The sequence below is a fragment of the Bos indicus genome, chromosome 14, assembly GCF_029378745.1.
Source record: "Bos indicus isolate NIAB-ARS_2022 breed Sahiwal x Tharparkar chromosome 14, NIAB-ARS_B.indTharparkar_mat_pri_1.0, whole genome shotgun sequence".
NCBI classification, from domain to species: Eukaryota; Metazoa; Chordata; class Mammalia; order Artiodactyla; family Bovidae; genus Bos; species Bos indicus.
In genome coordinates this window covers 1,152,119-1,172,815 of record NC_091773.1, presented here as the reverse complement: position 1 = coordinate 1,172,815, position 20,697 = coordinate 1,152,119, and the positions used below count along the sequence as shown (strand labels likewise).

The 20,697-nt window shown below is 64.5% G+C and overlaps 1 protein-coding gene across 8 annotated transcripts; it reads right to left on the bottom strand.

Moving 5' to 3' along the window:
- Positions 1-225: 225 nt before the first annotated feature.
- On the bottom strand, positions 226-20,256 carry SCRIB (scribble planar cell polarity protein). 8 transcript variants are annotated; one of them, XM_070802279.1, is made up of 37 exons: positions 19,756-20,254; positions 18,458-18,575; positions 18,272-18,350; positions 18,093-18,182; positions 17,935-17,991; positions 17,785-17,848; positions 17,619-17,693; positions 17,402-17,546; positions 16,904-17,022; positions 16,539-16,738; positions 16,303-16,469; positions 16,083-16,213; positions 15,869-15,991; positions 14,877-15,044; positions 13,960-14,346; positions 13,251-13,313; positions 12,751-12,840; positions 12,268-12,345; positions 11,302-11,625; positions 11,138-11,218; positions 10,821-11,060; positions 10,413-10,523; positions 10,040-10,333; positions 9,760-9,945; positions 4,352-4,462; positions 4,226-4,270; positions 4,018-4,104; positions 3,114-3,173; positions 2,269-2,376; positions 2,017-2,176; positions 1,806-1,944; positions 1,520-1,705; positions 1,291-1,433; positions 1,169-1,206; positions 977-1,051; positions 709-760; positions 226-609 (listed from the first exon to the last, which is right to left on the bottom strand). In XM_070802279.1, exons 1-37 carry the CDS (start codon positions 19,912-19,914, stop codon positions 464-466), a joined length of 4,899 nt encoding a protein of 1,632 aa, XP_070658380.1. In that variant the 5' UTR covers positions 19,915-20,254; the 3' UTR covers positions 226-463. The 8 variants fall into 8 exon arrangements, 7 of the variants coding, with proteins under 7 accessions (XP_070658380.1, XP_070658373.1, XP_070658374.1 ...); XM_070802272.1 differs by lacking the exon at positions 4,018-4,104 and having other exon boundaries at positions 4,223-4,270; positions 19,756-20,253; XM_070802273.1 differs by lacking the exon at positions 4,018-4,104 and having other exon boundaries at positions 4,223-4,270; positions 13,251-13,295; positions 19,756-20,253.
- Between the last annotated feature and the right edge of the window lie 441 nt (positions 20,257-20,697).

The window sequence follows — 20,697 nt, the reverse complement described above, 5'->3', positions numbered from 1 at the left end:
CATGTGCGTGCAGTGTGCCTCCTCTGTGTGCGCGTACCACGCAGGGGAGCGGGCCTTGGGGTGGTGAAGGCAGTCCCCCAGCCCCCCTCCTACTGGGGGGCAGCCCAGTCTGGGTGAGCCACCTGAAGTCCTCGGAGTCCCTGCACCCGCTGCCCCCAGATTGGGAGGGACAGAGGGGTGCACGTTCGTGTGCCAGCAGGTGGACAGAGTAAGACAGACAAGATGTAAAACGTAGTCAATTTTATTCTCCTTAAACCACAAAATAGAGTCTTTGGTTGTACAAACATCACTAGTTACAGTCTCGCCAAGAGGTCCCGGCTGGGGAGGGGGCGGTTAGTCAGTGGCCAGAACTCCTCAGGGGACCTCTTTAAAACGCTACCGGCCGGGTTAAAAGACTCGGGGCAAGGGTGGTGTTGGCGCTGGCAGGGCCCCCACCCCAAGTCGGGGGAGGCACCCCGCCCCTCTAAGAGGGCACTGGGCCCAGGCCTCGGCGCCCTGGCCGCACGGCCCGGCGGCTGCTGCACAAGGCCACCTCCTCGGGACCCGTGGAGCTTGGAGAGGGCCTGCCCAGAAGCACCATGGCCACCTCTCCGTCCTCCTCTGGCAGACCTGCGGGCAGGGGCAGGGAGCGAGTGAGCAGATGGGCCTGGCACCCTGGACCGCGGGGGCAGGGGCGGGGGCGGGCCCGGCCCTGGCCTGCCAACTCACCTGGGCTCGGAGGTGGTTCCAAGGACCTCAGCTCCTCAGCGAAATCTGGGGACTGTGACGGGGAGAAGGGCTGGTCAGGGACTACCCAGACCTGCCTGAAGCCCCCAACAGGAGCCTGGGTGAGTCCCTGTAGAGCCCTGGCTGGGGGGGCGGGGGCGGGGGCGGGACAAGGAGGGTATGGAGCAGGGGACAGGCTGGGAGACAGGCTGAGCGGAAAGCGGCAGAAGCCGGTCAGGGTGTCCTGCAGAAGGGCCGGAGGGCCCGGTACCTGCATGTCATAGACAGGTCTGGAAGAGGGGAGGGCGGCAAACACCCTGTAGTCAAACTTCCTCCCAGACAAGGCCTTGAAAGGACAGCGTGAGGAGAGAGGCAGAGAGCGTAAGAAGAGAGGGAGGGAGTCCGGATCCCTGCCCCGCCAAGGGAGGAAGGCAGGGGAGGGCAGCAGCTGCTGGCTCCTCACCAAGCGTCCCGGGGAGGTGCCGGTCTGGGGGCCGAGGTCTGGAGGAACAAGAAGGAGGCGTCGGGAGAGGTCCGCGCCGCAGGCCGGGCTCCCGCCTCCCGCCTCCCGCCCGACGTACAGACCTTCCAAGGGGGTGGGTGACGGAGTAGGTGCCGGCGAGGGGGCCTCGGCCAGGCGCTCCAGGGGCCCCCGCTTGCTTCGGCCATCCTGGGACTTGCTGAGGACCATCTGTGCGCGGAGGGCATCCTGCTCCAGGGACTTCATCCTGTGGGAGGGCGGAGGCACGGGCAGCGTGGGGCGCGGGCAGCGGAGAGCGGGGCGCGGGCAGCAGAGGGCGGGGCAGGGCCTCACCTGGCTGCCCTCCAGAGCGCCCGCTTCTCCGCCTCCAAGGCTCGGCGCTCCGCAGGGGACAAGGCCCGCTCTGGGGCCGGCAGCTCGGGGCTCTGCACGCGAAGCCGCTCCTGGTGGCGCCTTTCGGCCTTGGCAGTCCGCACTGGGGCACCGCCTCCCTGCGGCGGGGGAGACGCGGGACCGAGCCTGGGCCGGGCGACAGGACAGGAGGGCCCGGTGGAGGGGCGCTGGGCACGGGCGGAGGGGCACCGGGGGCAGGGGCTGGGGCGGCCCTCCCCCGCCTCACCCTTCTGCCATGGGGCCCTGGCCGGCCCAGGGTGGTTCCTCCTCGGGCTCCTCGTCCTCGGGAGCATCGGCTTCCGGGAGCCCCGTGTTGGCCGCCGCCTCGCGCAGCATCTGCGCCCTCTTCTGCTGCAGCTTGCGGGCTACGGGGCGCGGCGGGTCAGGCCACGAGCCGGCGCCCCCCGCCCTCCCCCACCCCCGCGCCGCCTGCTCACCCTCCTCCTCCTGCATCTTCCGCAGGTCGTCAGCGCCCACCAGCGACACGCGCTTAGGGGGGCCCTCGGCCTGGGGCACCCGAACCTCCAGCTCGAAGTACTTCTGCCGCTCGCGGAAGGACAGCTGCTCCGGCGAGGCCGTGGGCCCGAGCATGGGGTGCTGGGGGAAGCGCGCCCTCAGACCCAGCCCCTCGGGTGTCACACCCTCGCAGGCGCACGCAGCGGGGCACCTGAGGGCTGCCCACCACCTACCTGGGCAGGGGTGTCCAGGGGCGGGTGCAGGCCAGGCACAGCCGCGAACGTCCTATAGGCCTGCTTCACGTTGGCTGGCAGCTCGGCAGGGGAGGGCGGGGAGGGGGGCTGGGGACCGGGCGCAGTGAGCTGAGCAGGGACAGCTGTCCCTGCAGCACCGCCCACCCTGCCACCAGCTGTCCTTGCTAACTGCCGCCACCCCTGCCCCCCAGGTCAGGGCACTCACGGGCTGGGGACCACCTCTGCCCCTGGGGGCCGGGGAGCCCCTTGGCCAGGCCTGAACCAGTGGCTGGATCACCCCAGGCTTTGTCTGCAAAGGGGTTCAGGTGGGGGGTGTGAGGGACGGGGTGGGGGGAGAGAGATGGCGCCGAGGTGGGCGGCTGGGTGCCCAGGAAGCGAGGCCAGCACTCACCCATCTGCTGTCTGTCAGGAAGGGGCAGAGGCTGGGCGCTGGGCTCCAAGCCGGCACTTCAGTGTCTGCCCCAACCCTGCCACCAGGCCTGGCCCTCCCCACGCAGCAGAACCAGGGAGCCTCTGCAGGCAGGTGGGGGGCTTGGGGCAGGGTGGAGTGGCCCCCAGGAACTCCCAGACATGAAGACAGATGGGGACAAAACTGCCAGGCACTGGGGAAGGCCACCCTGACCCCCAGCCCCCTCTGCCCAGGAGGCCACAAGGAGCCCCCCAGCCGTGATACCAGCCAGCTGGGCCAGGAAGGGGCCTGCAGGCCATCCCCCTGTGGGATGGCAGCTGGGGAAGGTGTAAGCCCTGGCACCCTCCCCGGAGGAGCGGACTCTGCACACAGCACCACACAGCACCCCTCTGCAGCACCCCCACCGTGTACTCACCTGCTGGTGGCTAGGGGAGCAGGGGGGTTCAGCCATCTCTCCACTTGCCGCAGGCAGCACCTGGAAGAGCCGAGTGGTGGGTGTGGAGAGGGTCAGGCAGGGCTGAGGGCCCCCGAGGAGGAGGTGGGGGGTTGCCTGCCTCAGTAGCACAAAGGCTGGTCCTCAACACCCTGACCTGAGCAGCCCTGAGACATCTGAGATGGATGGGCTGGGCTGGGCTGGACTTCTCCTGGGTGGGGCGGCCACCCTCCCTATGAGCCTCAGAGGCCGGTCAGCCAGGGAGGCCTGCCCCCTGCAAGCCACCCCCAAGCTGTGCCCCTTTCTGATGGAGGACACTGGGCCCCCTCCCCTCTTGGGGGCTTCCTACTCTTGCCTATGTGGGGCTGAACACAAAGCCCCTGAACAGGCTCACTCAGCCCCCAGCCAGCACAGCCTCCTCACCAGCCCTGCGGGGTCTCCCAGCAGCAGCTGGTGCTGGGCAGCCCGCCCTCCAGGGAAGGGGTGAGAACCACAGGCCTCTGCCCAGGGCCCTGCCCCCACTGCAGCACTGGCCCTCCTCCCACCGTGCTCCACCGGTGGCCCCTGGGCCCACACAGCCCTCTGCTCTGCCTTGAGTCTGCCTCTGGGAGGTGGGGGGGTAGGCGGCAGCGGGTGCATCACGGCTGGGCTCAGGGGTGGAAGAGGACAGACGCGTGCCAGGGTGGGGGTTGGCGCTCCAGCTCAGGCACCCCAGCCAGTCCCTGTCATGCATGAGGGCCCTTTGAGGGCCTCAGCCCTCTCCCTGGGGGCAGGATCCTGGCAGAGCTCTGTCCTGCAGGGCTTCAGGTGAAAGGAAGGAAGACGGGTAGGACTGACAGACAAGTGGGCAGAGGCCAGGACAGGGGTGTGATAACCAGGGACTGACCCTCTGCATGCTGCCGGCGCCAGGGGTGGCGGCCAGGGCTCGGCAGGCTGGCTTCAGGCTCTCTGGGCTCCGCCCCTGGGGGGCAGAGTGGACACAGGGCTGCCAGGGCTGTGCCCGCCAGAGTGCGGGGTGGGCGGCCAGGCCTAGGCACTCTGGGCTGTGGGGAGGAGCCTGCCATGTGGGGCAGGAGGGCCTGGGCACTCACCATGGCCTCTGGGCCCCATAGTGGGATCTGTCCGGGCAGCTCCTTCTCCTGTGAGCAGAGGAGACAGTGGTCGGGGCTGACGGCCTCAGGCTCCCAGCCCAGGGGCTGCTGGCTGTGGGCGGCTCTGACCTTGCCGGGGCCCTCGGGGCTCAGCTCCCGGTCGATGGAGGAGATGCTTTCCAGGCTGTTCCGGCGGCCAAGGCCGGCCGCGAAGGGGTTGGCGATGATGCCTGGGGACACCTGCAGGGGAGGGGCGGAGTGGCCACACCCGAGGCAGCCGCTGGGGTGGGCTCTGCTTGCTTAGGACTCCACGCCACCATCGCATCTGTGCCCAGGGCACCCACACCACACTCCCGAGGACACGGCGATGCAGAGTACCGGGCGAGAGAGGTCAGCCGTGGACACGCACCCCGGAGCACAGAACTGACAAGGTGGTGGGGCGACAGTGAAGTGCCCATGGCACAGAAAGGAACTGAGGCCAAAGTCCCAGCGGAAGGAGGCTGACAGATTCCTGACCTCAGAAAAGGCCGTTTAAAGGAGGAAGAGTTGACTGTGGTGTTGACCGGAGTGATGACAGCACACGTGAACACGCGCTTCTGCAGCGTAAGTGACTATCAGGGCGTGAAAGGCGCCCGCTCACAGGCACAGCCCAGCCCCCGAGCGGCCTGAGACCCTGAGACCTGACAGCCGGGAGCTGCCTGGCGCCCGCATCCCGGCTCCTGTCTAGCCCTGTCCGCTAAGGGAGCCAGTGCTCCCTGGAGAAAGAAGGCAGGGAGAGTGTGAGGGGACCCAGGCTTCCTGCTGTGCCAGAAAGGAGCTGCCTGAGGGAGGTGGGTGATGTGAACAGGGCCCCGGGCCAGCCAGAAGCCCTCTCATCAGCTCCGTCTGGATGGCTGGAGCACCAGATACCAACAGCAGCTGTGACAACTCTCACGAGATAAAACGGAAAATCTGTGCTAAGGAAGGCACCGCCCAGAGCAATGGGGAGGGCGCACGACTGCCCCGAGGCTGAGGAGGAGCCCGAGGAGGAGCCCGAGGAGGAGCGGGCCGCTGCACCCCCCAAGCGCCTGCCAGTTTCCGGGGGAAAGCATCACCTGGTGGGGTGACCCAGAGACGCCCCCGTGCAGGCACCACCACCCGTGGGTCTGGTGGGAGGCCCTCCAAGACAGTGTGAGCTCGGTGATAACCCTGCCAAAATGCAGCCACTGCAGCTCGTCCTGAGGAGGCAACGGACAGACCCCCAGTGAGTGCCATCCATGCCATGATGGCCTGTGCCCACCTGAAGTTCCAGGTCAGGCTGGGAGACAACCAGATGTCCACATGCCTTGTAGCTCTAAAGGTTGCCTTGGGCCATTGGTGGGAGGCACGCAGGGCCTCTGAGTGAGAGGTCCTGTCTATTGTTCTTGACACTTTTCTTCAACTCTAAAACCGTCACTACTTTATCTGCTTGCTTGTATCTTTCAAAACAGAAATAACAGGAGAAACTACACTAATGCAGACGCTGGCCTGCCGGTCACCGAGAGGGGATTCAGACTCCTGGAGGGCTGTGTTCACAGCTGGCAAAGGTTTAGCATGAGCAGCCGGTTTGTCCTCCCGGCCTCAGGGTCTTTGCTCCCCAACTGCAGACTGACCTCACGACACAGCAGTGAGCGCGCCGTGTCCCACCCACCGGACTGCCGGGGAACTCCCAGGAAACTCCACTTTTAAAGTCATCTTTAAGAACTGAAAACGAGTTCTGGGCTTCCCCGGTAGCCCAGTGGTTAAGAATTCACCTACCAATGCAGGGGACACAGGCTCGATCCCTGCTCCAGGAAGATCCCACATGCCGCAGAGCAGCTAAGCCCATGAACCACCAACTACCGAGCCCGGGGTCTGGGGTCTGTGCTTCCCAACAAGAGAAGCCGCCTCACTGAGAAGTCAGTGCGCAGCAACGAGACCAGCACGGCCGAAAAGAAAACGCAGACAAAAATAAGCCTAACTGTATGACAAGCTGGCAGAAGGACAATGCAGAGAATCATTTCCCAGGGACGTAACGTAGCATTGTGACTGCACTTCCTAGTGGATAAATCCTAAGGACACAAAGAAATGTCAAAATGCTACTAAGAAATGCTAGTGATAACACTGATACGGCTTTTTGAAATCAATACTTATAATATTACTTAATTTAATAAAATGACTTTTAAGATGAGAAAAAGAGACACAAATATAAAGTCAAAAGAATCAAAGCCTGCTGTCGTTAAGCATGGGTTGAAAGTAACAACCTCACGGATTTTTTCCCCCTAGAAACCTACCTCCCGAGGACCCGTGTGCTGCAGAGGCCCAGGAGCGGGGCCACAAGACCAGCCAGTGATGGTCTGAGCCCCGCGCCAGGGCTGCGGCAGGAGACACGGGGACGCCTGGGTGCACCATCAGGCTGGTGTGTCACCGGCTTGTCACCGCGGTGCCCACGCAGGCACCCTGCCTCACAATGACCACAAAGACCAGAAAGCAGTCACCATGGGGGCTTCCAGGGCAGCCACTTGTTATTTAAAAATCAACCAATGGAAGAATCAGAGTGTTCACCACACATCTCCTGTACAAAATCTTATTTTAGGATAAAAAGCAGCTGATAAAATTTCTTTACAGAAAGGTCATTAGAATGACTGAAAACACTAGATGAGGAAGGAGTAACTGAGGCAGTCTTCCTTCGATCAGTAATCAAGGAAACACGGAAAAGAAAGGCGGTCTGGATCAAAATCCAAAAGGTGGTTTTTCTGAGAAGGCTGCTAAAATATACAAAACTTTGGTGAGTGTGATGGGGAGGAAGAGACGGCAGAAATCAGATCAAGACGGTGATGGGACCCCAGAAACAGAGGGGAGGAGAAAGAACATTCTGGACCTTGCCCCAAACATGCTGAGCACCAGTCAGCAAGCTCTTGGAAGCGCACAGCGGCCCCCACAGCGCTGCCACCAGCTGGCCACCAGGCCTGCCTGCCTGTGCAGGGCCCTGGGGCAGAGGCCGGCACAGCAAGGACAGGCAGGTCCTGATGCCAGCCTGCCCCCTGCCATGCAGAGGTTGGGGAGGACGCCAGGGCACAGCTCATGCAAAGACGCACTTGCAGAATCCAAAGTTCGGAGAGATGGCTGTGAACCCTAATTCCTACAGGGGTTGAACGGGTCACCACAGAGGAAGCAGGTGGGCTGAGGGTAAGAGAAATGGGGCTGGGTGGATGACCGGTGTCCTGACGGATACATGTCACCCCTTTTTCTTTCAAGCACCAAGCTAGCTGGAGGAAACCGGTGGGCTGCACCTCACCGTACTTGGCACAGGGCTGTAAAAGCCATCAATAAAAGGACTCCAGAAAACTCAGCACTCTTTCAGAGAAAATTCTTACAGGTTATAAATGGAAACAGCTGTCCAAGTTTAAAAGAATGTTATATAAACTACCTCCTCCAAGTCGGCACAAGGCAAGGTCACTGTCCACCATCACCAGGTTCCCGGGGGGATGGAGGAGCCTGACTTCCCAGGAAAAGGGGACCCGCAGCCACCACCTGGGCCTCAGGGCTTCCTCCAGGAGACGCAACAAAGTCACTGCTGAGAATCAACAAGGATGCAAGAGCGACCTAGGAATGTGCCTGGAGAAACCTCATTCACACAGTCACAGAGCTCAAAGTTAACCCCCAGCTCCCAACCAACTTACAGAACTGGCAGGTCCATTTGGAAGAGAAAACTCATGAAAATAGACTAAAACTTGTCAAAAGGAGAAAAAACAGTGGGTGATTTCACCAGTTAGGTCTCCTGAAACATACTCTAAAGTGGCTACACAGAAGTTAGCAGCTCAAGAACACGGCCGGCTCCCAGGACCACGGGATGTGGATCCAACCTACAAGGAAGTCCGATCTCCCCCGATCAGTGGGAAAGTGATGGACAGTCCAGTGCATTCCACTGGGACGGAAGATCCACTTGCTTGAGAAGCAATTCCAGTGGATTGTAGTGCTCTGTTTTCTAAAAAACAGCTTTGACAATCTTGCCCCAGAGAGGGTTTTCATCGTCAAAACTCAAATCCAGACATTATGAGAAAGGTTAGACAATGTCACTCACAGTCTCCATGTTTCTATAACCCCAGAGAGGCCGTTGTGAAGGAGCAAAAGACAAAGCCCACTCATGCCCTATGCAAAAAGACAGAAGCTTATAACACAAAAGACGAACTGTGAGTTAGGTGAGTCACACGTCAAAGGAGGCCAGGTCCATGGAGACAAGCCTGAGGCTGGGCGGGGGTGGGAGATGGGGCAAGCCTGCGGCCTCAGGCCCAACACCCCTTCTTCCAGGGTGCTGTCCTGCAGAAATGCCCCCAAAAGCATCAAGACGGGTTCCGAGCACTCTGGTTGGAAACACAGCACAGACAAAGCAACCCAGGGAGAGATGGGCAGACAGTCAGAGGAGCCCAGCAAAGCCTCCGTAAAGCTGGGGAGATGCCTGCTCTGCTCTTCGCCCTGGAGTGAATTTACTCTGTTTGTACTGAAACCTTAAAAATAAGTACATGTACTGACTGAAACATGTAAGGTCTCACTTTAAATGAGAAAGCAAAAGACACAGACCTCTCTGGAAAATATGAGCAAGGTTCCTCACCAGAAACAACAGGTTCCTGCAGGGACACAGGGATGTGGGCACAGAGACCAGCACAGGGGCCCCCAGAACCCAGGGAATGGGGTCCCAGTCCAGCACCCAGGGAGGAGAAACAAGGACAAACGCACCATCCTTCCCAGTTCAGGAGATGATGCACAGAACGAGGTGGACCCCGCCTCGGCAGTGCAGGGACAGGGGCAGTAGGCTGCCGTCCCAGAGACCCACTGTAGCCCCATCCCCAGAAAGGAGGCCCTCAGGGAGCTGGCAGCCGCTGCGGGGAATGAGGCCCTGGAGGCGGGGGCTGGGGGCTGATGCAGGAGAAGCGGCCCCCCTGGGCTGATGCTGGAAGCCCAGGGACAGCGGCAGCATAAGACAGCAGGGCCCCCCGAGAGGGCACAGCCAGGCTGGTGCAGGACACGGGCCGGGCTGGACACCAGGCCTCTGCAGCCCAGTCCCGGGCCTGGCAGCCAACACTTCCTCCAGGGGCTGCAACGGAGAACCACTGGGTCCCCACATGCCCGCCGAGGTGTCTGCGTGGGGACACAGGTCTGGGCCCTGAGCTCCCTGCTAAGGGGCTGTCAGAAAGCAGGCCGGCACCAGGCCAGCGTGGCAGGGCCCGGGGGTTTGCAGGCGGGCTGTGTCCCGCTCTGGGCCGTCCTGCCCTGGCTTGGCGGCCCCAGGGCACAAATGCTGCTTGCCCGGTTCAACCTTTTCTTTGAAGACACAACCAGGCCTTCTGTACACACTCTCTGTCCCGCCAGGGCCACGAGTGGGGCCGAAATGAGGACCTGGCACCCGCACCGCATGGCTCCCCCAGGTCTGACTCACAACGGCCAAGCGCGTCCTGGCCCCGGCGCACCAGGACCCTCCCGGCCACACTGGGGGCGGGACGCAGTCCCCGTGGCTGAGCGCCGGCCAGGGGGGCACTGACCTCGGGGGTGGCAGCGCTGGTGTCGAAGCCGTCGCAGACCAGGACAGTCAGGGTGTCGCCCACACTGCGCAGCAGCTGCACAGCCTCTCCATGCGTCAGACCCAGCAGGCTCTGCTGGTTCACCTCCAGCAGCCGCAGTCCCACCCGCAAACGGCCATCTCGCCCAGCTGCTCCCGTGGGGCTCACCTGCGGGGAGACAGCTGTGCTCAGGACCAGCCCTGGACCTGGGCCCCTCCCCGCCTGAGAAGTCCACGGGGCAGGCGGGCGAGTGGGAGCTCACCTTGGAGATGAAGATGCCCTCATCGGTGGGGTCGCAGGGGTTCCCGGCATGGCCCTTGGCGCCCCCACGTATGCTGATGCCCAGCCTCTCCCCGGGGGCCTTCTGGATGCAGAGCTCCCGCATGCCCGGGGGCGGCGGGTCCCTCCGCACGAGCAGCACCAGCTCCAGGCAGGGCCGGAGCAGGGCACTGACTGCTTCCTGGTGCGTGGCCTCCCGCACATCCTGCCCATTCACTGCCAGGATGCGGTCCCCGACCCGCAGGCCACTGCGTGCAGCCAGGCCCCGCGGGAGCACCTGTGGAGGGAAGGCCGGGAACTGTGGGCAGGGGGCCGGGCCTCCCTGCACCCCGCGGCGCCCACGGGGCCTGCTCTACCTTGGAAATGAACACGCCGGGCTCCTGGACACCGAATGGGTGGCTGGAGTGGTCGGAGCCCCCAACGATGCTGAGCCCCAAGGGGCCCCCCGCTCTGGGCAGACAGATTTCCTAGGAACATGGAGGAACAGGAAGGGTGGCTGGAACAAGCCGAACATTACAGGATGGCTTCCCAAGCCCAGGGGTGTGTGAGACCAGGGAGCTCTGCCACAGGGAGGCCGCGTGATGGTGCAGAGAAGACTGCAGGAGGAGGAAGCCCCTACGGAACGACGCCCTGTGTCCTGGAGCCTGAGAGGACAGGGCCGAGGCCCTTGTTCTCCCACGAGCGGGGCCGACAGCCACACCTAGAGCTGTGTGGCTGTGGAGACAGGGGCTGGTTGGTGGGCAGGGCCAGGGCAGCGGTCTCACCTCCACTGGGTACGGCCCCTCCAGGGCAGCGGCCAGCAGACTAGGGGGCAGCCTCAGAGGCCCAGGCTCCCCTGGGGTGGCAGGGGTAGCAGTGGGGGGCGGGGGGGAGTGAGGGGGAGGGCTGGGGGCGAGGGGCCCCCCAGCCTCCCGCTCTAGCAGCAGGGCGATGGTGGGGGACGCGGCGGTCAGCAGGGAGACGGCGTGGTCGTGTCTGGCCTCGGTCATGTCCACCCCATTGATCTGCAAGAGCACAGCCCGTCAGACGGCCCCAGGGAGAGGGGTGCATGGGTGCTGGGCAGGCCCACCGCCACACTCACGGAAAGGACGCGGTCGCCGACCTGCAGGGTGCCTGCCCGGTGGGCAGCACCCCCCTCAGCGATGCGGGAGATGAAGATGCCCTGCAGCGGGGGAGGGCGAGTGGGTGTCCGCACGCTGGCCAGGCCTGCCCCCCACCCCGCCCCACCCCCGGCCCCAGACTTACCCCATCACCGGCCCGGTAGGGCGTGGAGCCTTTCCCGCCTGCGATGCTGAAACCCAGCCCCTTCTCACTACGCACGAGACAGGCCACGTGGCGCTGGCGGGGTGGCCCAGGTGGCTCGGGCGGGAGCAGAGGCAGGCGCAGGCCGCCTCCTCGCCGCTCCCGCGGGCTGTAGTCGTCCTCGGGCCGCAGGGCTGTGACGGTGACTGCATTCTCAGGCTCCACCATGCGCTCCCGCCACAGCCGCATGTGCACAGTGGCACCCGCCCCGCGCAGTGCCTCCACGGCCTGCTGGTGCTCCGCGTCCTGCAGGGCCACGCCGTTCACCTGCCACACGGCACTTGTCAGCCCGCCCTCTGCAGGCGGGCCGGCCGAGTGGGCACAAGCCACAGCGTGCCAGGGGCTGCTGCCCTGCTCCCTGTGAGTACCGGCTACCTATCTGGGCAACACAGGGCTAGGAGGCCCACTGTCGAGGAAGCAGGCGATGCCCCTGCTAGTCCACAGTGCCCAGTCCTGGTGCCCCTGCCCCACACACCTGGTCCTTATCTGAGCAGTCCTGGGGAGGATGCCAGGGGTTCTGCGCATCTGGCCCTGCCCTGCGCTCTCTGAGCTGCTGGGACATAGCAGCCCCTCTGTTGAGTGAGTGCAGGGTTACTTCCTCCTGCCCCCATCCCCCAGAGCAGACTGCCCTCTGACCACCCAACAGGCACGTGGGCTCCAATGCTCCCTGACATGGCCAGGAGGCCCCACCCCACAGGCCTCCTGCCCAGACGCGGGTTTCTGCCTTGGGCTGTCCTCCAGTCTACCCGGAGCTCTAGCTTATGAGTTCCATGCCTCACAGGGGTCCCATACTTGGGGCTCTCAGGAGGAGCTGGGCACCCTCTTCCTGGAGGAGAGGGAGCCCACCACCAGACATGGGACTGAGAGGTCCCAAGAGTGTGCACCTCACACGGTGGTCAGGGGGCTCACCTCGAGGAGCTTGTCACCTACTCGGACCCCAGCCCGAGCCGCAGGGCCCTCCTCAGACACCCGGGAGATGAAAATACCCTGCAAGACAGACAGAGACAAGTCCAAGAACATCGGTGGATGCCCTTCCAGAGAGGGGCCCTCAGCAGCTGTGCGAGGCCCAGAAGCCCCCCAGTCAGGGCTGCAAAGACGCCCCAGGGTGCAGGAAAGGCACAAGTGGGCCTGCAGTGGTCAGACAGCCTGGGTGTGGGCTGCTCTGGGGTCCCAGGCGTCAGGGAGTGAGAGTGCAGGTCAGTCCTGGGAGGTTCGGTCCACACACAGCACAAGAGGCGCCGGTGAAAGGGAGGTGAGGCTGGGAGAGACGGCGGGCAGACCAGCAGCCCTGACCGTCTTCTACGACGCTGCCCCCACAACCCCGGCCTCTAGGACCTCGTGTGCTGCAGGAGCAGGGCCTGCGGGCAGCACAGGGTGGGGGCGGCTCCTCACCTCGTCGTCTCCCTTGTAGGGCGTGGATCCCTTGCCACCCGCAATGCTGATGCCCAGGCCCCCTGTCTGCCGCACGATGGTCAGCGTCAGCTGGAAACAGAACAGACGTGCCGTGTCCAGGGAAGGCTGAGGGGCCGGGGCCTGGTCCCCTCCGGCCACCAGCCACCTCTCCCAGGGCCAGCTTGGGCCACAGAGGAGCTGATGAGGTGGGGGCTGCCAGGCTCCAGGGAGCGCAGCCAGAGGGAGTGCTCGCCTGTGGGTGATGGGGGCCTTCCAGGGCCGGAGCTGCTGCAGGAGCGGGGCACACCCTGCACCTCCTCCAAGATCGGCCACCCCTGCCTGGAGGCCAACGCCCTGTGGGTCTAGCGGGCGCCCCAGGCCCTGGCTCTGAGTTTGGGGAGGAGGCCTGAGCAGCAGCGGGAAGGAGATGGAGAGCCCGCAGCCCGAGAGCAAGGCCCGCGAAGCCTGGGGCAAGAGCGCAGCGGCAAGCGAGTACAGACCTCTTCCTCCTCAATGCGAGCGGGCTCTATCAGCAGGTTATTGGCCTGGTCAAACGACACCCCCTGTTAGGACAGGACCAGCAAGGACATGCAGGTCAGCTGCCGCCCGGCCCCGCCACCTCCTTGCCCAGCCCCGCCATGAGCAAGAAAGAGAGAGAAGACCACACCAAGCTCCCACAGCCTGAGCGCCTGGCCCTTCGTGCCTGGGTCTGGTGCTGCCCCCAGGCAGGGGGTCCCGTAGGGTCTGGAGGCCTGGCTGCTACTGCCGACCTGCCAAATGGGCAGGCTGGGCTGGTGCCAGGTGGGCCTAGGCCTGGCTGTGCCAGCTCTAACTGTCCAGGCCCTCTCAGCAGCCACAGCACCAGGCTGTCTGTGCTCAGCACAGAACCACAGATATGTCAGACATGGGGCTGCTGCGGGGCGGGGCATCCCATGGAGAAGACAGGGACCCGTGAGAGCCAGCCCTCCAAAGGCTAGGGCAGGCAGAGGGGCCTGGGCATAGGCGGGGACTGCCAGGGGCTTGGGATGGGGCTACAGGGCCAGCACGGAGCTTGCAACTGAGTCTGCACCCAGCCTGCAAAGGAGAGTGGGGCGCTGGGGACAGGCACCTCCCGTGCCAGGTGCCTCGAGAGCTGCCTGGGACCCTTGCTGGTGTGCACCAGGGGGCCTGGCCAGTTGGATTCGGGCTGGCGTGTGGGGCCAGACCCACCTTGACAGAGGGCGCAGAGGCCACCGCCTTCTCCTCCTCTGCTGCTGCCGCCGCCTCCCCCTCCTCTTCCTCCTCAGCTTCGTCTTCCTCCTCCTCCTCCTCCTCCTCCTCCGCTCGCGGAGCCCAGGACATGTGGGGGCCATTGTGCCAGCCCCCAGTCCCCACTGGGCCCTCATTGTCTGGAGGTGTCCCCTGCAGGAGGGCCACCACGGCCTCGGGCTGGGGCAGCTTGGAGATCTTGAAGTGCTTCTTGTAGTGGGGCGTGTCCTTGCGGATGAGCCTTTGTCTGCCCCCCGGCAGGGGCCAGGGTGCCTCTGGCTGGCCCTCCTCGTTCTCGCCGTCCTCCCTGGGCAGGAGCAGCGTGTCCTCCGCGAAGCGCACAGTGGGCTGTGAGAGCTAAGCATGAGGACTAGGCCAGCCCACCCCCGAGCGCAGGGCTCAAGGCAGCAGGCAGGTGCTAAAAGGGCCTACTGCTCAAAGAACAGAGACAAGTGACGAGCCAGTGAGGGGCACAGAGCAGTCAGCGGGAAGAGCAGGCTCGGGGGCTGGGAGGCTCTGCCCACTGTGCTCTCAGCAGCCTGAGGAGGGGCCCCAGCAGGACCACGAGGAAGGCCCTGGTGTCTGGGAATGTTCCAGAGGGGAATGTGCGGTAAGCGTGGGTGGGCAGGGCCCAGGCTGAGCCGGCCTTGAAGTGAAGACCCTCGTCCCCCAGCCCTCCCCCTGGCCTGGGGCAGCCTGACTCCTGCTGGGCCCCACACAGGAAGAGTGCACCTGGGGGCTGGGCCCCACAGGAAGAGTGCACCTGGGGGCCCACCTGAAAAAACCGACTGGTGCTGCCTGCACACGAGCTTGGAAAGGAGGCGGGGTGGGAGCTGGCAGGCCCGCCCTGGAGCAAGTGGCCCCAAGGCCAGTCTCACCTCCTCGTAGGTCTCCTCCATGACCTCTTCCTGGGTGGCTGGCATGGGTTCCTGCTGGCTCAGCCCCTCCTCCTCGGCCAGCGGGCCCTCAGGCTCGCCCTGGGAGACTGTGCCGGCAGACAGGTGCGAGTCTGCACTCAGGCCAGACTCAGTGCTCAGCCTCTTCTCCTGTGGCAGGGGAAGGCAATGGGTTGGGCTGCCCCCGGAGGATCCCACATTGCAGGATGTACCCCAGGGCTCGCTGCTGCCTGACCACAGAGCCTTGGGAGCTTCCCCTCTAGCTGCCCCCATCCTGCAGGAAGTCTGTGCTCATCCTCTGGGGTGCCCGCTGTCCCACCACTAGGGAAGCCCCACTTCCAGCTCCAAAAGGTGTGGATACACAAAGCCACCCTTCTGTGGTTCAAACCCTCAAGGCTCATTCCAAACAAATCACAAGGGCAGGGGCTGACGAATCCCCGAGCAAATGCCAGCTCAAGGACGGGTAGGTGCCCCCGACCAGCACGAGCATGCCTCCTGGACCAGTGAGGGCAGCTTCCCGTGGGTGGCTGTGCACCACAGACGTAGGTCCCGCCACGTAGCCCCAGGCACCAGACACCCTGCTGTACCCGGGGGTCCTGAGCGAGCGGAGCTGGGCCTGCCTGATTCTGAACAGCACCCCTCATGGAAGCTGACAGTCCAGGTGCCCTTGAGACGTGCCAGCCCATAGGCCCACTGCTCCAGCCACTCCTGGCTCCTCACGGGCAGCTGCCCTACATCCATGCCACATGGCTCTTGTGTCTGCCTAGCGGCCCTCGGTGGAGGCAGCCTGCTCTACAGAAGGCACATGCACTTGTCCCTGAGTTTCCCAACCAGCACCACCGCCTGGCTCCTCTCCCGGTGGGTTCCCCATGCCCACGCGAGCCGGAAGCCCTGCACCCAGCCCAGGGCTCCCGCAGGAAGGCCTGTAAGGCGGGCGGCTGTCCCTCCCATGGCCTCCAGGTCCCCACAAGCACCTCCTCGGAGGGCGAGGGTGGCGCAGGGTCAGGCCTGCAGGAGGTGGCTTCGCTCCGGCGCTCCACACCCCTCTTCATCACCTTGAGCTCGCTGGGGTGTGGCGTAGCCCGACGCTGCAGGCCCTGCAGTGGGCACAGGGGTGAGGGGCAGGTGGGGCAGGGGTCAGGCGGGGGCGGGGAGGCGGGAGCCCCCGGGGACCCCACCCCGCCATACCCGTTTCTCGGCAGCGGCTTCCTCCGGGTCGTCGTCGCCCGCGGGGGCCTCCAGGAACTGGATGACGCTGACACGGCTGAGCGGGGCGTCTCCCCAGCTTTCCGAAGGGCTGCTCTGCAGCTCAGGGTCCTCTGTGGAAGCGCTTGTCAGGGGGAACGCCGCCCCGCCCCAGGCCCCGCCCCGCCCCGCCCCGCCCCAGGCCCCGCCCCCAGCGACCTACCAAGACTGGGCAGGGGCTGCTGTGGCAGCAGGTAGCAGGTGAGCACCTTCTCGCCCGTTTGGGCATCATCCTCGGTCTGGAACCGAAGCATGGGCTGCGCCTGGTTCTCCGCTAGCCACAAGGCCTTCAGGTTGAGGTGCGTGAGTGCAAACGGCAGACTCTGCAGGCTGGGGGCGGGGGCACGGTCAGCTCGGGGAGAGCCAGGCCCGGTGCCGCGGGATGGGGGCAGCACTCACCGGTTGCCGGCCACATCCAGCACATGTAGCTCAGCCGTGTGGGCGAGCTCTGGCGGCAGGACGGCCAGGCGGTTGTCCCTCAAAGAGAGGACACTGAGTGCCACGCAGCCCCCAATCTCAGGCGGCAGTGCCTCTAGGTGGTTCCGGTCCACGTTGAGGTTGGTCAGCTTGGTCAGTTTCCCCAAGGAGTGGGGCAGGGCCTGGCCGGGAGGAGTGAGGATCAGAAACCATCAGGAGCCCGAGGGTGCAGTCTCTGCCCTTGCTCTGGCCCCGTGAAGCAGATGTCTGGCTCCTGCCACTCTGCACGCCTCCAGGTGCTCCCCCATCCTCCCTGCCTCCCACACTAACTCTGAAACCAGCCCCACCGTCAGCAGGTTCTCAGTGAGGATCAGCTCCGACAGGTTCTCACAGTCCCCGATGGCTTCTGTCACCTCGCACAGGCGATTCTGGTCCACCTTCAAGATGGACAACTGCTTCAGCTGACCTGGCGTTGGGAAGATGCAGCAACAGGCTCAGTGGGGCCAGGAGCCTTGGACACTCAAGAGACTGAAGCAGCTTGTGCTGGCGCAAGGACTCCTGCCTCGTGCACTGTGAGACCGCTGAGACCTCAGCCTCCCTCCAGACACGCGCTCACTGCCCCAACCTGCTGCCAACCTGAGCAAGCCCAGCGGCTCCCAGGTCCCCAGGCCCTCATTGTGCCCTCACGAGCTCACCACCTGCACTCACCACCGCACACTGCCTCAGCTCCTCAGGTGCGAGCACGAGTCGTGCCACTGTGGCCCAACGCCTCCCCTTCTCAGGGACAGGTCCCAGGCCCCCGCTCGGCCCAGGTTCACACTAGCCATGCCCCTCCCGGCACTGACCAATGCCGTCTGGAAGCCGCTGCAGCAGGTTCTGTGAGAGCAGCAGGTCAGTGAGCAGCACCAGTCCCCCAAGCTCCGCGGGCAGCTCCTCCAGCCGGTTCTCAGACACATCCAGGCACACCAGGCGCCGCAGATTCCCAAGCTCCTGGGGGGTGGGTGCAGAGGGTCAGGGGGAGGGCCAGGCCCAAGTGGGGGTGGCAGCCACACCCTCACTCACCGGGGGCAGGGCTGATAGCTGGTTCCGGTCCAGCCACAGCTCCCGCAGGTTGGGCAGGGCCCCCAGGGTGTCAGGCTGCAAGAAGAGGCAGGGACAGGGTGATGGCCAAGGCTCACTTGCCCTGCCTGGCCCCGCCCCACCCATGACAGCCCCACCCTCTCCACACCAGCACTTCCAGATCATTGCCTCCCAAATCCAGCTGTTCCAGCTTGACCAGGAAAGACAGGGACCTGCAGAAGAAACAGAGCAAGGTCTGTCGTGGCCAAATGGCCCATGGTCCCTGGGGCTAGCTGCTGGCAGGGGCGAGCTCACTCACGCAGGCAGGGACTTGAGCAGATTCTCCCGGAGCTCCAGGGTCACCAGGTTGGCGAGGCTGAACGAGACCAGGACAGAGTGTGAGAGGAGGCAGGATGGTGGGGAGTAGTGCAGGAATAGGGCTCGGCTGAGCCCCCCACCCCGCAGGAAGGCACTCACTTGCCCACGTCCCCAGGCAGTGCCTGCAGGGACACATCATTCAGCGCCAGGTGAGCCAGACTGCGTAGCTGAGTGAAGCCTTCGGGGAGCCTAAGGAGAGAAGAGGGTCCTCAGATGCCCAGGCCAGGGCTGCAGAACCCCCACGGCCCATGCCCAGCCCTGCTATGGCCACCACCCACCTGGACAAGGGGTTCCCACTGAAGTCAGCAATCTCCAGAGCTTTGCAGAACTTGATGCTCTCGGGGATCTCAGGGATGTCTGTGAGGAGAAAGGGGTCACCACGGAGAGATGCCCACAGCCTCCAGGAGCTCAAAGCCCTTCCTGCCACCCTCAGATGCCACCCCATGCCTGCCCCAGCTCCACACCGTTCCGGGACACATCCAGCTCCACCAGCTGCATGAAGTTGGCCACCTCCGGAGGCAACCGCTGGATCTCGTTGTCGCTCAAGCCCAGCTTGCGCAGGTTCAGTAGCCTAAAGAAGGGCTGTGGGCAGGGGGTAGGGTCAGAGTGACAGGCCCTGTAGTGAGGGCCCCTCCCTGCTCCAGGCCACACAGGAACCCCGGATCCTGTCCTATCACCCTGGTCTGCAGTAAGAAAAGCAACAAGATAAAAACATACACACACAGCTTCTCGAGCTTCTGACTCCTTGACTTTTGACACCTGGTCCCTTTGTGTTACCTCAGAGACACCCCTCTCCGCACCTCCCCCTGCAACATGCAACATTGCCAGCGGACCTACCTTACACGCTCAAGTCTTAGTCTTAACTGAGAAATCACTTCTTTTCTCTGACCTGACAAGTCTCTGTTCCTCGCCTTCTGTGTTCCCTCACGGCTCTACCTACCACCTGAATCACCTCTTCGACCCACCCAGCCGGTGGGCCCTCCAAAGCCTGCAGTAGTTTCTGTGACTGTACCCCAGCAACTAGCCCAGCCTGAGACACTGACAAGAATTTGGAAACTACCAAAAAAAATATAGCGAAAACAGCAGGGGCCATAGATCCGTGTAAGAGGCCCTGGTCCAAGTTCTGGAGTGAAGCCACACCCTCTGTGGCATGCAGCCCCCAGGCATTGGGCCACTTGGCACCCCATCTCCAAGAAGGAAATCCTTTTGTGACCTGCTTCCTTTAACCTTCTCTCCCAAGTGGCCTTAGAAGGAAAGCAAGCTGACGGGAAGAAACAAGGCAATGAGAGGTAGACGGAACACAGGCTGGTTAGGGACAGGCACCATAAGAAGGCTCCCTCTGACCCCGCCCCAGCACCCTGGAGGAAGACAGCAGTCAGGACAGAGGCTGGGCTCCCCCTCCAGAGTAGTCCAGCAAGTTCGTATCCATCAGCCAAGCCGGTTAACCTTCCACCCCGATCTACCTCAAGCCCATCCACCTTCCCCCGCGGCTTTCCATCTGTAGCTCCTCCTCTAGGCTGTGACCATCCCCACCCCCAGGCAGGCACCTGATGACCGATGCCACCTGGTGCCAGCGCCGGCGGTGGGTGAGGAGGGTGGGGCTGGCCAGGGTGGGGCTCTGGCCAGTAAGAACCAGCAGGGCCGGCTGGACGCTGCGGTGTCCCGCGCAGGCCAGGGCCGGCTGAGAGCTCGGAGGAGCAGACGGTCGCATGCAGACTGACCCTGCCGACCTGGAACGAGGGCTGGGACGGCGGCCACTCACCTTGGGGAGCTCGCGCAGCTGGTTGGCGTCGAGGAGCAGCTCCTCCAGGCTGCGGCTGTACCGATAGATCTCCTCGGGCACGGCCTGCAGCGAGCAGTGCCGCTTGTCCACCGACTCCACGTGCCGGTTGCAGCGCCAGAGCGGGATGCACTTGAGCATGGTGCGGGCGGGCGCGGGATCCGGCGGCGGGCGGGGGGCGGGGCTCGGCCCGCATGAGCGCCGGACCGGGGGAGAGGCAGGGGGCGGCCCGGGGCGGCGGTGGCGGCGGCGCGCAGGGCCGGGCCCGCGCTCGGAACGCTCGGACCGCGGCGGCCTGGGTGGGGGGCGCGGCCCGGCCGGCGCTCAGACTCTCAGGACGCGGCGGCGGCCCGGCATCCCGCCTGGCCCACTTGACCCGGTCCGTCCGCTCGCCCGCCGCCTGTGCCGCAGTCGGAGCCGCCACCGCTGCCCGCCGGACTGCCCCGCCGACAACCGCCGGTCGCCGCGTAGCCCGCCGGGAAGCCGAGGCCCGCCCTCGCCGCCCCGAACTGCAACCCCCACAAGGCCCTGCGGCGCCGGTGCCTCCGAGGACCCGTAGCGGCCCCGCGCACAGCCTGTCGGGAAGCTCGAGTCGCCCCCTGGCGCAAGGAATGATGGGAGCTGAAGTCCGCTCAAAGCCTGCCCTCCCTACCGCCAGCGCCCTAACCAGAGGCTCGAGGTTTCCTGCCTTCCCTCCAGCACCGCCCTGCACCTCCCTACCCCCGACCCGTCCCCGCCTTAGCCTCACGACCCAGAGATCCCGCCTGCTGCCCCTCCCACGGCGACGTGGCTCCCTGAGGGCAGGGCGACAGGCCCAGGCTGTGCTTGTATTTATTTGCCCGGTGGACTGCGTGTGTCCTAGGACTTCGGAGACTCTGGGTCACCCTTCTTGCAACACTACCTGAGCATGTGACAGTAGAGCCC